The following is a 17,177-nucleotide window of genomic DNA, read 5'->3' on the forward strand; positions in this document are numbered from 1 at the left end:
AATATCAACTTAGTAATGTTGCTTCCTCCCTACTAAAACAAGATCAGCACAGCACACGTCTTGTTTCTATTATTTGGGCTGATTGCAGATGTTGCCACCACTCACCATATTATCAGAGGCACATGTTACTAAATTCTTCCAAGCTACACAGGAGGTGTGAAAGACCAACCCAAATTGTGTTTGCATTTTTACAAATTTGTGGGGCAGTACTATATCTCAGAGAGGAGGTCAGGTCTCCTGCTCCCCTGGTGCATTCACTACAGCTGCCCAATTTCCCTCCTTTTTAAAGTTTGATAGAAATATCTGTTAGCTATAGGTACATTCTTAAACAACAAGGTTTTTTGTCTGTTAGTCAATATAGAAACATCCTGAAATATACACAAAATACATAAAAACAAGATTCAACTCCTTCCACCCGCGACTAAAAACAAAAAGAAAATTAAACTCCATAGGCCTGGGTGAATAAAAATGGTTTTAACTGCCACCTAAAAACAGGCAATGATGGAGCCAGGCATGCCTTCCTGGGGAGAGCATTCCTCAAATGGGGAGCCACCACTAAGATGGCCCGTTCCTGTGTTGCTACCCTCCGCACATCCCTCAGGGGGCACATTAACGGCCTCAGATGACAAATGCAGGGGCAGGTTGGTTCATGTGGGTAGAGGTGGTCCTTGAGATACTGGGGTCCTGAGCTGAATAAGGCTTTATAAGTCAAAACCAGCACTTTGAATTTGGCCCAGAAACTAATTAGTAGCCAGTGCAGCCACGCCAGAAACAGTGTTATGTTCTGACCATCTTGCCCTGTCAAGCTGCTGAATTCTGCACCAACTGCAGTTCCTGAACCGCCTTCAAAGGCAGCCCCACATATAATGCATTGCAGTAATCTAACCCTAACTGCACTACTGCTATTTTCACACCCTGTGGAGTCTTCATGGGTAATCTTCAGAATCTGATCATCACAACTTTGTCTTCTGGGTGCTTTGTGTTTTCTGAAAGGAGATACTCAAGATACAGTACTTTGATCATAGACAATTGCTAAAATAAACCCACACAGAACAATTTTACATCTGAGCCGGCCTTAGCATGCTTTCAAATTTATCACAAGTAGCAAGCACTTTGGCTTTGCAGTAGAGAAAAATCATGGGGGTTGGCACCTTGCGTGGGAGCCTGAGCCCTCTGGTGTTATTACTCCTGAGAAAGTAGCTAGCTATTTAATTTTTTTTAATGTAGCACAGTAATTCAATAATGAATGACATCTTTGTATGGGATTATTATCTTCCTGGGTCCACACCAAGAAATCTGACTAGTGACAGAAAAGGGTGTGGTTGATACACTATGCAGATCCCAAAGTCATAACAGTGCAAGTGGATGAAGTTTGAAATGGACTGCCTTCAAGTCGATCCTGACTTATGATGACCCTATGAATAGGGATTTCATGGTAAGCATATTCAGAGAGGGTTTACCATTGCCTCCCTCTGAGGCTAGTCCTCTGCAGCTTGCCACAGCTGCACAAGCCAGACCCTTCCTTGTCCGCAACTGCCAGCTGGGGGGCAACTGGGCTCCTTGGGACTATGCAGCTTGCCCATGGCTGCACAGGTGGCAGGCCATGTTATCCCTGAGCCACTCCCTGTGGGGATGATCTTTAGCTGGCCCTTGACACCCAGGAGACACGAGTGGGGATTAGAACTCAGACTCTGGACTCCCAGCCAGGCTCTCCTCCCCACTGTGCTATACCAGCTCCCTTGGATGAAGTTTATATAGCAGTAATTCTAGCCTCAATCAGTTATGTAGTCTGGCCTTGCATTTTGAGGAAAGGCAGGAAAAACAATTATGTGGATGATTCTGTCTTACAGCAGAGGCCTTTGTGGTTCACCCAACTGCACTTAAAAGATGAGGCTATGGAATTCACTCCCACAGGAGGCAGTGATGGCCACCAACTTGGATGGCTTTGAAAGAGGATCAGACAAATTCATGGAGAATAAGGCTATCAGTGACTATTAGCCATAATGGCTGTGCTCTGTCTCCATAGTTGGAGGCAGTATGCTTCTGAATAGCCAGTTGCTGGAAACCACGGGAGGGGAGAGTGCTCTCGTGCTTGGGTCCTGCTTGTGGGTTTCTCACAGGCGTTTGGCTGGCCACTGCGAGAACAGGATGCTGGACTATTGAACTGATCCAGCAGGCTCTTCACTGTCCTAACATGTTCTCTTTATTTTATTTACTTATTTATTATTTAATTTATATCCCACCCTTCCTCCCAGCAGGAGCCCTTCATTTGAAAATGTCCAGGGAAAGAAAGAAATGGCTCTAAAACAGGGGCTCGCAAATTATGATCCATGAGCTTCATGTAGGTGGTCCGTGGCATGTCCATATTAAACGTTCGTATTGATTTTTAACTGTATTTTTATTGCTTCTTTTATTTCTTATATTGCATTTTATTGCATTACAATTTGAATTCTATATAATGCAAACTGACATACAATGTAAGAAATAAAAGCAGCAGTAAAAATATACTTAAAAAATCATACAGCATCTTGCACAGCGCATTACAATTGCTGCAACAGGCAGAAAAATTATAAATCATTAAGTTGTCTGCCAAGACCGTCAGCAACTTTTAACTGGTCTGTGGGGGGAAAGGTTTGGGAACCATTGCTCTAAAACATGCTCTTTTTTGGCTAAAATGCTACTAATACATTAGAATAGAAAAAAACTTCCTTTCACCAGACCTTTTCCTTGATTTAATTTTAAAACTGATCGCTTTGTATTCTGTCATCAACAAAAATGATACACTATGACATATCCCTTGAAAACGGTAAAAGTCAACATCCCTCCCTTTTGCTTTTCAACTGAACTTGGATCAAATTGTGTGGAAGTTTCTTTTTAAAAGAAAACGAAAAAAGGAACATGGCCAAAGACAGCAGAAATTATGCCAAATGGGCATGATTAAGGATAGAAGAGGCCTGGATTTTTCAGCCAACTGTGCCTGCATTTTTCGTCTTTTGCCTCGAGTCCGGAATCGACAAATGGGTACCCACCAATCTGCATGAAAGACTGGCCAAGGCTATGTAGTGTGGCTGGCTGGCTTGTTTGCTTGCTGCGCTAATCATGGTGATGTCCCAGTCTGAACAGCAGCACCAAGAGCGGCTATATTCCTAGCTGTTTGCTAGAGCACCAAACCAGGATTGGGAAAGGATGCCATTTGGATGAACTCAGGCTACACTGAAGTGTCCAGTCCTGAACCAAAGGCCTTAACTTCTGCATGCTCTTGACAATATGCTTTGAGACATTTTATTTTTTTTAAAAAGTTCCCTTGGTGTTAGCCAAGAGAACCTTACATCTATTGAGATAATGCTTGCTTTAATTACCAAATCAATGTAAGGAACTTGAGAACATAAGAAGAGCCTGCTGGATCAGGCCAGTGGCCCATCTAGTCCAGCATCCTGTTCTCACCGTGGCCAACCAGGTGCCTGGGGGAAGCCCGCAAGCAGGACCCAAGTGCAAGAACACTTTCCCCTCCTGAGGCTTCCGGCAACTGGTTTTCAGAAGCATGCTGCCTCTGACTAGGGTGGCACAGCACAGCCATCACGGCTAGTAGCCACTGATAGCCCTGTCCTCCATGAATTGGTCTAATCTTCTTTTAAAGCCATCCAAGCTGGTGGCCATTACTGCATCTTGTGGGAGCAAATTCCATAGTTTAACTATGCGCTGAGTAAAGAAGTACTTCCTTTTGTCTGTCCTGAATCTTCCAACATTCAGCTTCTTTGAATGTCCACGAGTTCTAGTATTATGAGAGAGGGAGAAAAACTTTTCTCTGTCCACTTTCTCAATGCCATGCATAATTTTATACACTTCTATCATGTCTCCTCTGACCCGCCTTTTCTCTAAACTAAAAAGCCCCAAATGCTGCAACCTTTCCTCGTAAGGGAGTCGCTCCATCCCCTTGATCATTCTGGTTGCCCTCTTCTGAACCTTTTCCAACTCTTAATATCCTTTTTGAGATGAGGTGACCAGAACTGTACACAGTATTCCAAATGCGGCTGCACCATAGATTTATACAACGGCATTATGATATCGGCTGTTTTATTTTCAATACCTTTCCTAATTATCCCTAGCATGGAATTTGCCTTTTTCACAGCTGCCGCACACTGGGTCGACATTTTCATTGTGCTGTCCACTACAACCCCGAGGTCTCTCTCCTGGTCGGTCACTGCCAGTTCAGACCCCATGAGCGTATATGTGAAATTCAGATTTTTTGCTCCAATATGCATAATTTTACACTTGTTTATATTGAATTGCATTTGCCATTTTTCCGCCCATTCACTCAGTTTGGAGAGGTCTTTTTGGAGCTCTTCGCAATCCCTTTTTGTTTTAACAACCCTGAACAATTTAGTGTCGTCAGCAAACTTGGCCACTTCACTGCTCACTCCTAATTCTAGGTCATTAATGAACAAGTTGAAAAGTACAGGTCCCAATACCGATCCTTGAGGGATTCCACTTTCTACAGCCCTCCATTGGGAGAACTGTCCGTTTATTCCTACTCTCTGCTTTCTGCTTCTTAACCAATTCCTTATCCACAAGAGGACCTCTCCTCTTATTCCATGACTGCTAAGCTTCCTCAGAAGTCTTTGGTGACATATAAAGATTGCAGAGAAGAACGGTGCTATTTGAATCTTGCCGAATACATGATGATTCTTGGTCATTTTGTGCAAACTGAAAACTCCTGCCCAGCCAGACTTCCTTAAGCCCCAGGCAATAAAACTTTGTTCCTGGCAGCAGAATTGACCTAGAGAGAGAGAGAAGAGAAGCAACACAGGCTTGGTTTTGTCTTTTTTTAAAAAAGAGAGGGACTCTTTATTGAGAGCAGCATATTTTTTTAAAAAACAAACTGTTGGCTGTCCTACCCCTCCACTTAAGCAAACTGAAACTAACATGACTCTAGACTGCAATTCCAGTAATAATAATATATAAAAAAATTACTAAGGCTGAGAGGTGTCAACATTTTAAAAAAAGAGTAAGAAAGGAAAACAAACATTGCCCCAAATAATCATATAAAAAGGCGGCATTGGATAGTCAGGAAAGGGAGTGAAAATCTCCTTCATATGCCAGGCACTTAAGTGTTCTTCGCTCCTTTTTGGATACATAGGGAGGTGCCAGAAGGCCTGACAGATAGACCACATTAGGGAGAGAGAGAGAAAAGGACTGCTTAATAAATATACAGGTTCCTCATTGATTTACAAAAAGGACAGCATGTGGTGGGGAAAGGAAGGGGCCACCTTTCCAGTGTGGGTGGACACTAGATCCTGTGCAAGGGCAAGGGGCCTGCTTCCCATGAAAATGGCAGAGATTTGGCCATGGAGAAAGCCGCTCTAGCCCATTCAGATGGGGGCATAGAAGCAGGGGCTGCCTGCCTGCCTGCCTTCCAAAGCCTTCTGGGTCAGGTCAACTGAAATGGGAGAAGGCTGGGGGTGGGGGTTCAGAAATGATCAAGTGTCAGGTTGGGGCTGTGGCTGCAGCCAATGTAGTAAGCAATATAAACCTCACCACAAGTCACTGCAATGAGCAATGTGAATTCACAAGGTGAATCAAGGCAGATGTTGGACGTGGTGCTATAAATTATGGAAGCCAATGGCCTCCTTCTGATACCCAAGGGAGCCTCGCTGTCTTGTGCAGGGGTCACTTTAGACTCCTCCCCAAATCTTGTGGGCCATTCAGCAGGACAGAACCCCCTGCATTCCCTCCAGCCTCCCATGTTAAGATACTTTCTCTCTCTCCTGGAAGGAACCTGCCTGTGCTTTTTGTGAAAAGGATTCATGAAAGGGGGGTAGGGAAGGGTGAGATGTGCCAAGACGGAGGAATCCCAAAGCCTTGCCACAGGTTCTCTTTCCTTGTGTAACTGGCCTGTGGTGGCTCCCAACGTCTCTCCTTCATCTCTTGGACGTTGTTTAATTAGCCCTGCGGATATCAGAGGTAGAACCTGGAGGAACCTAGCCTGGTCAGGCGCAGGGAAAGGAATGTGGGCCCAATTGAAAGAGGCCTCGCTCAGGTCAAAGGGATCATGTCTGTGACCTTTTTTGTTCATTTATGTAAAAATCCATGGTCCCTTTGGGTTTCAACTCTTGGGTCCCATTTGAGAGTCTGTAACAGTCAAAATGCCAAAGAGGGTCCGGCAGGCCCAATCAGAGACAAAAGGAGAACATCATTTCCCTGCTCAGGCCTTGCTTTCCGATGGGCTTTCTCCAAGCATGTTGGCAATCTCGCTGAATGATGGGCGGTCCTTTGGACTGGGAGCCCAGCAGCGCTGCATCACCTTGTACAGCTTAGAGGGGCATCCCTCTGGATGGGGAAGCTTCATTTTCCCAGGCTGTAAGCCTAAAGAGAGAGAGGAGAGTGAGGACAGGAGAGACTGATGGTCCAGTCACAAGAACAGAGCCTGCTGACCCATCTAGCCCTGAATCCTGTTCTCAGTGGCCAACCAGATGCCTATGGGAAGCCTGCAATGTGCTGCATTCAGAAGTACTTCTTTTGTCTGGCCCAAATCTTCCCTTAGTAGGGAGCATGAAATTGGAATTCAGCACCAAGCGATAACAATAAGGCTTCTAAGAGACATAGGGAGCTGGCTTATTCTGAATCAGACCATTAGTCCATCCAGCTCAGTATTGCCCACACTGATTGGCAATGCCTCTCGAGGCTTTCAGACAAAAGTCTCTTCCTGTCCTGCCTGGAGATGCTGGGGACCGAACCTGAGACCTTCTGCATGCAAGGCAGATATTCTGCCACTGAGCTACAATCCCTCTTAATTTTACATACCTGCAAGAAGTAGCCTAGGCCCTGTAAGAGTTACTTTTCTCTTTCCTTCCCTGTTTCTCAAGTAAGACCTGCTCTGTATCCTGGCTAATTTGCTGGATCTTCTGGATATGAGCTCACTTTTCCATCAGCCAGTCGCACACTCCAGCCAGCCTTGCAAGTACCGACAACAGTCTCCCCCTTTCTCTCTTACCCCTTAGCCTTTGGGGCTCAAGCTGCACTACAAAGGAACATTTTCTGTAACTGATTCAAGCAGGTCTTGAAGTCACAGCTGATCAGCAGCGACTTCAAGCTCTGCTTGGATAGTCTACACTCTGGGATTCCCAACTGGTGCACAAGACTTTGTATGCATGGCATCACAAGCCAGATAGATTGCCAATAATTCCCATTTGCAGTGGCATCTAAACTGTTTGGATCCTAGAACATTTTTTATAAACGGAAATGGAAAGATTTTACTTTTTACCCAGGCCTTTGGACCAAACTGAGTGTTGATAGTTTTGGTTAGAGTACCTTGTTGATGATAATGTAAGAGAGTTAAAAACACATCAAAACTATGGATATTTGTATTGTTAGGACACCCTGTGCTCTTGTTGGAGGAATGGCGATTACAAAAAATAATGCATAAGAAACTAACAAACCCTATCAGCTGTTTGTTTGTTTTTTGCTCATCTCCTCTGCTGGCATGACTGACAGCGACCAATTGCCAAATCACGCAGGAGCAAGAAATATCTTACTAAACGGATAGTATCAGTGAAGATTCACGTACCTGATAGCACCTCTTCGTCCCCCAGCTTGGAGTAGGGCATTTCCCCCAGTGTGAATATTTCCCACATGAAGACCCCAAAGGACCAAACATCAGACTTGGTGGAGAATTCGTCCTCCAAGACAGCTTCAGGAGGCATCCAGCGGAGAGGGATCCTGGCTTGGTGGTAGTGATAGTATTCGCTGCTCATAGGGAAGCAAAGGACAAGTCAAGCTCAGCCCCCAAAAGACTTAGATGCCGTTTTCAAGCCCAGCCAAGGAAGAGACAGATGCAACACATTTTACCTGCTGTAAACATCCTTGCTGAGGCTCAGGCTCGATATCTTCACCTGCCTTTGTGCGCTGACTAGGCAGTTCCGAGCTGCCAGGTCTTTGTGTACAAATCTGCTGTTGGACAGATGCTCCATCCCCAGCGCCACTTGGCAGCAGAAGGAGACCTGAGGGAAAAAGCATGCACCAGCTCCGTAAAGGCACAATGCAGTCACCTAACCCCGGAACTGGAGGGTGTTGAGTGAGTGAGTGAGTGAGTGAGTGAGTGAGTGAGTGAGAGAGAGAGAGAGAGAGAGAGAGAGAGAGAGAGAGAGAGCATAAAGGAGGACAGGCATCTAGTCTGACACCATATATACCAGAAAAATTCCTTACAAAATAATCCTACAAAGTAATTTTCAGAAATGTTTAACAGGCTGCATATGTAATGAAATGTTACCTGCAGATTCACAGCCCTGCTAGCACTTCTTTCCATACATGTACTATTTTTCTTAGTCTGCTGTCATCCTGTAATCGTGGCTTGGCTACCTGGGGAAAGTGGGTGTCTGTGTCTGGGAAAAGAGGCTTGGTACCTGAGGAAAGGGGGGAAAGTTACCTGGGGGCCTTTGGGCAGGGTTGGCGGGGGTGGTGTCAGGTTCCTGAGGTTAGGTGATGGGGTTGGCAGACAAAGCAGACATGGGCAGAAGCCCCAGGGCTTGCATATTCTTAAAATGCAAGAAACCAAACAGCTACCTCCAATGGTTTCCAATTGCTTTCTCTCTTTTGCACACACGCAACATAATTCTGCCCTGACATGAAGTTCACCCACCTCAGGGCTGTCATAATTCTCCTCCATATCCCTGCTTCAGTGAACCTATGTCACTTCCCTCACTGATCACTTAACACCTGAACCAACTGTACGCTACCCACTGCTTCCAAACTTCCTGCGCCCAAAAAGGACTAGGGTTTTGTTAAGATAATGACATCCCAGCCACGCCCAAATTTAAAAACAACTGTGTGGAAGTTTTATGACATAAGCAGCAACTTGGGCAAAGTGGTTTCATGAGTTTAAGACTGACTTCAAATCACACCAGCAACCGTTCCAAAAAGAAAAAAAAAAAGGGGGGGGGAGTTTTACTGGCACAGTTAAAATCAGACCAAACCACAGGGGAGCCATTCTCGTGCAAATGTCTTCCCACATTTCTGTGGCAGCCACAGCTCTAAGGTTAATGTCTAAATGGAGGCAGAGATTACCTACAAGCAGTACTCCTTGGCTAAAATCAACTCCCTTGGCAGGGGTGTTTTAATCCAGCTGGATCACTCACCAAGAAGGGGAACCCCTGCTGTTAAAAAGATGCATTGGTTGCTAAGCTGATTTTTCAGGCCCGATTCAAGGTGCTCACTTTACTATTTAAAACCCTAAACAATTTAGGCCCCAAATATCTAAAAGACCCCCTCCATCCCCGCCAACCATCTCAGGTATTAAGATCTGCGGAGGCGGCTCTCTTGGTAGTTCTACCACCCTCAGAAGTGTGGGGAGTGGTGGCCCAGGAGAGGGCTTTCTCTGGGGCAACCTCTAAGATGTGGAACTCCTTCCCCACAGAAGTGCATCTAGCACATGCAATTTACAGCTTTTGTTGTATGCTGAAGATAGCTATCTTGTTTTGTGGCACCCCCCCCCTTTGCTGAACTTATACTGTTCTGTTCCATTTGGAATGGTTTTGTGTGTTTTATAATGGTAATAGTTTTATCTGTTTTTACAACAGTAGTGATTCTATTGCTGAAACCCACCCTGGGACCTTATGGTGAAGGGCAGGTAAGAAATCTTATAAATAAAATAAATAAAAATAAAAGACAGCTGGAAATGAATGGGGTGAAGAATTGCAAGGAAATACTTTCTAGCCTGTTTGCCACCCCAAGCATTCAGCCAATACCACTGAATGATACAACTGATGGCCCCCAGGAAACTGGCTCTGCAAGTTGTTGGCTTCTCTACCTTTTGAAGCTGAAAGGTGTTGAGGTGAACTAGTGCTTTCCCACTTTACCTTCTGTTTGGTGCTAATGGGCTGGGGCTTCAGTTTCTCATCTTTAGTCCTGGAAATCCTCAGGAACTGCTTCAGATCTCCCTACCAGGAAAGAAAGGAAATGTTCTTTTCAGAACCGTGCAGGAAGCATCTAGAAGGAGAAAGGGCAGGCTAGCCTAATCTGCCCAGGCAAGGTTGCATTTCTCCAGCGCTACAATACCAACAAAGCATGTGTGAGACTCCTTCAGTGTGAATGCAGCTATATGAGATTTGTTTATAATCTGGAATATCCCCTTTATTCTCAAATATTATCTTCCTTAACTTCAAGGCATCCTTCTTGTTATCACATGATTGTTATTACAATCAATTCCATCAGGTGTGGGCAATGTTTGGCCCTCCAGATGTTGCTGAACTACAACTCTCATAATCCCTGGTCCTTGGCCATGCTTGCTGGTGCTGATGGGATTTGCAGTTCAGCAACATCTGAAGGGCCAGAGGTTCCCCACACCTGACTTATATCTCCGTCATCCTCTTCTTCTTAAGGTAATTTAAAAGTGGCCATATGACTGAGCATCTCCTTCACATGCAAAGCAACTTTGCTCTGTTTAGAATCCGAGCTCTCTGGTCACCTCATCCCTTCCAGTAACTGAACCTATCTCTTCGGCCTTTCTATATAAGCTGCTGACATTTGCCTCCAAACTAGATAGCAGTAAAAACCATCTGTTAATCTGCCTCTCTAACAGATGTCTAGCCTGTTTTACCCAAGGCTGCTGATGGGCAGCCGGACCCCTAAGAGCTATCAAACTGCATTCATCAAGGCAATTCACCTAGTCAACAACTCTGCTTTTACCAGCAGGCAAAAATTATTTATGTATTACATTTATACTGCGCTCCTTTCTTCCAAGGAACTCAGGGTGGCCATACATTATTTTCCTCCTGTAAGATAGGTCAGACTGAGTGTCACTGATCCAAAAGTCACCCGATGAATTTTATGGCTGAGTGGGGATTAGAACTCTGGTCTCCAGGTCCTGGGCCCCATCTGTACTATACATTTAAAGCACAGTATTATACCACTTTCAACAGTCATGGCTTCCTCCAAAGAATCCTGAGAACTGTGACTTGTTAAGGGCAATGAGAGTTGTTAGGAGACCCCTATTCCCCTCACACAGCTACAGTTCCCAGAGTGGTGTTATCAAGCAACCTCTGTTCCCAGTGAACTCTAAGAATTGTAGCTCTGTGAGGGAGAATAAGGGCCTCCTAACAACTCTCATCAACCTTGACAAACTATAGTTCCCAGGATTCTTTTTTTTGGGGGGGAGGCATGTCTGTTTAAAGTGGTGTAATACTGATTTAAATGTATGGTGCAAATGGGACCCTAGTCCGACACTCTTAACCTCTACACCATACTGGCTCTCAGTAAATGCAGCTGATAGGAAAGATGCTGGTCCAATTTCAAGCCCACCCTCCCAACATACTGGGAAAAAGTTCCTACAACAGTTCAACGTCTCTGAGGACTTCTTACCAGATCCACATATTCCAGAACCATAAAGTGAGGCTCTGCTTCCCGGCAGAGGCCCAGCAGCCTCGCCACATTGCTGTGGTTCAGTTTGCCAAACATCTCAAATTCTCGCCTGAAGTCCAGCTGTAGCTGCTCATCCCTTGTTTGAAGGCTCTTGACTAAAACAAGCACTTCTGTCTCATTGTCCTCAATGCCTTTTGCCTTGGCCAGGAAGACTTCTCCGAACTCACCCTTCCCTGGAAGAAGAGGAGAGCTTGCTACTATTCTCATGGAAAAACAACAGCAACACAGGAGACGGCACAAGACCATCTGTCAACTTACAGAAGTTCAATTCTGAATACTGTTGGTCTCTTCGCCAGTGATCAATGATCAGGAATGATTACACCAATAGTAGTTAATGTTACTTAAGCTATAGAAAACAAATGGCAAGGAATCAAACTCTAGGAAAAGAGCAAGCAAGACATCTCTGTAAAGGTAGGAACATTCAGTGTAAAAACAGGATGTCATATCCTTATCTACAAAAGCTTCCATGACCTCACCTTCACCACCTTATCTCTGCTCTTATATTCTGATACTTCCCTGACAGGGACCTTCACCAGCCAGTTTCTACCTTTCAAAGGTCTCCTGCTCTGTCAAAAGACCCCACCATTCTTCTTCTTTGCTGCCCCATATGCTCCCAGAATAGCCACATGATGCCACCTCTCACTTCCTTTCAATTTTGACATGACACCTGTGGCATAATCCCCAAGTTCCCTTAGCCTACTGTAAGTCAGCCTGTAACTAAGCATAAGTATGCACAACTGAAACAACTGCAGTTGTTATTGTTGTCATCATCCCACCTCTCAAGGTGGCTTACATGGTTCTCCTCCCTCTCTAATATATGCTCACAAAAACCCTGTGAGGTAGGTTAGGCTGAGAGATTGTGACTGGCTCAAGGTCACCCAGCTAGCTTCATGGCTGAGTGGGGATTTTAATCCCGGTCTTCCAGGTCCTCATTTGACACTCTAACCACTACACCATACTGGCTTTCTAGTGCGCATGTCGATTGCCTGTTTCCCCGCCTCCATTTTCCTCCCCTCTTCTCCTCCTGTTGGTTCCCTTGTTGTTGAATTAGAGATTGCAAGGTCCTCAGAGCAGAGACTTGTCCTCTTATATTCTGTAGCATGTTATGAATACTGATTATGCTAGATATATAAAAATATTAGTTCCTTAGAGGTGAAATAAGCTTTCCGGCCAAGCAGCAGATACAAAAAATATTAGGGCTATGACAGTTAAGCGAATAATCTAATTTTAAAAAACTTTTTAAGAAAAAAAAAGTGCCATGATTTACATTAGTGCCTTAAAAATTGCAGATGATAAGCACCAACTTAACAGGCATCCCTCCCAACATATGGAATTTCTCCTAAGCTTTTGCATGCTATGACACGTGTGCACATCATTTATAACAAAGCAATTGTGCTTTTTTTTTGTTGCTTCTGAACAATTGCTCTCATGGACATGCAAGTTAATGTGACTAAGCCGTTTAGTTGGTTTTGATCAGGAGGCAGCCCTTAAAAATGTAATACAAGATGATTGTATGGATTATTAAAGTTTGGGACATTGTAAGCATGGTCAAGCTCACAAATATGGTAAGAAGGCAGATGGCCAGATAACTTTTTGTGTGTAAAAAACAGAGCCTTTTTATTACTTATTGGTGTAATAAGGTTGAAGACAATGTAGATCCTATATTACTTGGAGCATTATAATTCGTATATGTTTTATTTAATTCTAGTTTGGAAATCTATTGTTTATCTTAGATCCAGCTACTGGTTTGTTATTATTTTTGTTTGCTTTATTTTCTTCATATTTAAATGTTGGCATATACTTTTCTTTTCTTTTTTAAAGAAGCATAATACAAGAACTGGCCCATGGAGAGAGGAAGCAGAAGGATCTCAGTTAAGACTGAGAATCTGCAGAACCATCTCTAAGTACAGCACAGCACTGTCTGGAAAGCAGCAGTCGTCCTAGCCAAGGTCAGGCTGTGCATTGGTAAACAAACATGAAGCAGAATTGTTGCTATGCAGCATTACCCAAAGTAGTGATTGTCTGCAGGTTGGAACGGGGGAAGTGCATCTTATCACTGGCACTGTGCCTCTTGCTGATTGCAGAGCTGCTGCCAAGATTTGTCAGAGCCACTTCTTCTTGGATCTCAGCAGTGGTCTGCCCATTTTGCAGCAAAGTGCCCCCTGAAAGAAAAATACAGGCTTTAAAAAAGAACCACTTTAAGATGAGCACTTCCTGGGGATCATAAACTCCACAGTAATGAGCCTCCCGAAACTAAGTGTTGCTTGCAAGGCATATGTGGCTACAAGGCACATTTCAGGGAAGACCTATCCCCAATACCCCCTTAATATGACACCAATCAAAATCGATAATTGGGACACACATCCCATCCAGCTGCTAATTGCTTAACCAACTGAAATACTCTGAAGTGTATGCAGAGAAGCAACAGACAAGATCTTTTCTCTGCACACCCCCCCACCAGTGTGAGACTCCTGTGCCTTGAACCTTGTCCTCTGACAACCACACTCCTAGAGATGTAGCAGCCAGGGCAAAACTGGTGCCCTGCTGATTTTGTTACAAGGGTTTGCCTTTTGACATAACTGAGCTACAGCATAGTATTCTTCAGCTTTTCTCAGTTACATGTATGTCATCCTACTGACTGGTTAATGCCTGGCTTTTCCACCACCCCCCAAAAAAAATACAATGGCCTTGACTGCTTACAGAGAGACGACACTATGACTGAATCTTGTTTAATCTATCGTACACAAATCAATCACATGAAATAAAGAGAATGTCCCACCTGAAACACTGGCAGTCTCTGGCAGTCACTGTAGACATTACTGAGTTAGATGGACCAACAGTCTGACTCAGCATAAGGCAGGGTCCTAGGTTCCTATGTGTAAATGCTACCCTCATCCTCCCCACCCACTTTATACATTGGAGGAAATAGGCTCTCACCTACAAAAGTAGGTAACACAATTGTTGATCTTTAAAAATGCAACAACTCTCGTTTACACAGCATGAAACCAATATAGTCACTCTTCCAGAATTTAGCTTGAAATCTTTTGCAAGGATGCTATGGACCAGATTACACTATCTCAGAGAGCAGCTCTGGGTACTTCACAACTGAGTCCATTTTTGAACCAACATGGGTTGTATTCCAAGGTAGAACTATATTTTTCTTTTTCTTTTTACAGAGCAGCTTGCCTTGGTCACCAGAGGGCGATACAGCCACAGAATTCAGGGATGCCTGCTAAGTGCACAGAACTGGCTGCCTTCCAGTCCCTGAAATTTAATTAGCCTCTCTTGCTGTTTGGCCTATCACTCAAAGCTCCTGTTGGATACCCCTCATGGTTATTTCATAACCCTCCAGTAGTCAAGATCAGAACTCATCATGGTCCCTCAGCAGTAGAGGCAGCAGGTAGGTCCTGCTGTCGGTAGTGACAGATTAATAGAACATTCTGGGCAGCTCTTGCATCCTCAGAGGAGTCCAACAGATTAAGTGTGCCTTGGACAGAAAGGGCTGAAGTGACATTGTAAGCATCTTAAAGGCAGGAGGTAGCAATTTAGAAAGAGAGACAGTTCCTTCCCTGCATAGCTACATTAAACCATTTACCATTCTTAGGCAAGATAATTGAGCGAGTGGTGGCCAGACAGTTATGGACACACTTGGAGGAAACGGATTATTTAGATCCATTCCAATCGGGTTTCAGGACTGGACATGGAACTGAAACAGCCTTGGTCACTCTGGTGGATGATATGAGGAGAGCGTTGGATAGGGGAGAATATACCTTCCTCGTCCTCCTAGATCTCTCAGCGGCTTTCGATACCGTTGACCATGGTATCCTGTTGGATCGCCATGGGGGATTAGGAATAGGGGGCACTGTTTTACAGTGGTTCCATTCCTATCTCTCAGATAGGCACCAACGGGTAGCTTTGGGAGATGAGGTATCAGACCCTTGGCCTCTTAATTGTGGGGTGCCACAGGGCTCTATCCTCTCTCCCATGCTGTTTAACATCTATGTGAAACTGCTGGGGGCCATCATCAGGAGTTTTGGGCTGAAGTGTCACCAATATGCAGATGACACTCAGCTCTATCTCTCATTTAAGTCCTCACCAGAGTTGGCTGTGGATACCATGTCCAAGTGCCTGGAATCCGTAAGTGGATGGATGGGAGAGAACAGGCTGAAGCTGAATCCCGACAAGACCGAGGTGTTGCTTGTGGGAGACAGAGGAAGGCTGGGTATTACGGACCTGATGCTTAATGGGGTGAGATTACCCCTGAAGGACCAGGTCCGCAGCCTCGGGGTCATTCTTGACTCCAGGCTGTCCATGGAGGCTCAGGTCTCGGCGGTGAGTCGGGCAGCTTGGTATCAGTTACATCTGATACGGAGGCTGCGACCCTACCTTCCTGTTCACCTGCTCCCACAGGTGATACATGCCCTGGTTTCCTCTCGCTTAGACTACTGTAATGCGCTCTACGTGGGGTTACCCTTGAACACGGTCCGGAAGTTACAGCTGGCACAGAATGCGGCGGCACGCTTGATTAAGCACAGCCGTCGCCGTGACCATATCACGCCAGTGTTAACAGATCTTCACTGGTTACCAGTTGTTTACCGGGCCCAATTCAATGTGTTGGTGCTGACCTTTAAAACCCTATACCGTTTCGGCCCAGTCTATCTGAAGGAGCGCCTACAGAATCACCAATTATGCCGCCTGACAAGATCAGCCTCACAAGACCTTCTCTCGGTCCCACCGGTTAAAACAGCTAGGCTGGTGCGGACCAGAGAGAGGGCATTTTCGATTGTGGCCCCCACCCTCTGGAATTCCCTTTCTTTTGATCTCCGACATGCTCCCTCCCTGATGGGTTTTCGCCAAGCCTTAAAAACCTGGCTATTCAGGCGGGCCTATGGGATTGGGGAGGATTAATTTTATAAGGTTTTAAATAGAAATTGGTTTTAAATTGATTATGATTGTGTTTGCTTGTATTTTATTTTGTATTATGTATTGCTCTCTATTATTGTAAGTCGCCTAGAGTGTCCACTAACCTGGACAGATAGGCGACCAACAAATAAAATTTATTATTATTATTACTCGATCTAGGGCCTTTTCTGTAGTGGCCCCCGAACTGTGGAACAGCCTCCCCGAAGAAGTACACCTGGCGCCTACGCTTCTATCTTTTCGGCACCAGGTTAAGACCTGGCTATGGTCCCAGGCATTTTAAGCGTTTATGTTATAATTTAAATTTTTTATTTTTTATTTTTTTCTTTTGTTGCTGCTTGTGTTTATTTTATTTTATTTATTTATTTAATTTATTTATTTATTTTATTTTATTTATATACGGCCCTAAGCCCGAAGGCTCTCTGGGCGGTGTACAAAAAGATAAAAACAAGCAATGTATAAATACAATAAATCAAAAAAACAAAACAAACAAATAATAAAGAAACCAAACAACATCGAGGATACAAAATAATAATGAAAATGCTATTAAAACACACTTTAAAATGCCTGGGAGTATAAAAAGGTTTTCACCTGGCGCCGAAAAGATAGTAGCGTCGGCGCCAGGCGCACCTCATCGAGGAGGCTGTTCCACAGTTCAGGGGCCACCACAGAAAAGGCCCTGGTTCTAGTCACCACCCTCCGAGCTTCTCGATGGGATGGCACCCGGAGGAGGGCCTTAGATGTTGAGCGCAGTGTCTGGGTAGGTTCATATTGGGAGAGGCGTTCCACCAGGTATTGCGGTCCCATGCCGTGTAGGGCTTTATAGGTCAAAACCAGCACTTTGA

At 44.7% G+C, this 17,177-nt stretch overlaps 1 protein-coding gene across 2 annotated transcripts in view; it reads right to left on the reverse strand.

Moving 5' to 3' along the window:
* Positions 1–4,813: 4,813 nt before the first annotated feature.
* Positions 4,814–17,177, reverse strand: part of PTK7 (protein tyrosine kinase 7 (inactive)) — a 134,277-nt gene continuing 121,913 nt past the window's right edge. For both annotated transcript variants that reach the window (XM_061625464.1, XM_061625465.1), the window contains exons 15-20: positions 13,419–13,574; positions 11,353–11,585; positions 9,852–9,932; positions 7,846–7,997; positions 7,565–7,743; positions 4,814–6,363 (exon numbers count right to left, since the gene is read on the reverse strand). In XM_061625464.1, coding sequence (XP_061481448.1) covers positions 6,203–6,363; positions 7,565–7,743; positions 7,846–7,997; positions 9,852–9,932; positions 11,353–11,585; positions 13,419–13,574 — 962 coding nt within the window. In that variant the 3' untranslated portion in view covers positions 4,814–6,202. The remainder of the gene's footprint in view (positions 6,364–7,564; positions 7,744–7,845; positions 7,998–9,851; positions 9,933–11,352; positions 11,586–13,418; positions 13,575–17,177) is intronic.

Source organism: Rhineura floridana, chromosome 4, assembly GCF_030035675.1.
Source record: "Rhineura floridana isolate rRhiFlo1 chromosome 4, rRhiFlo1.hap2, whole genome shotgun sequence".
Taxonomy (NCBI): Eukaryota; Metazoa; Chordata; class Lepidosauria; order Squamata; family Rhineuridae; genus Rhineura; species Rhineura floridana.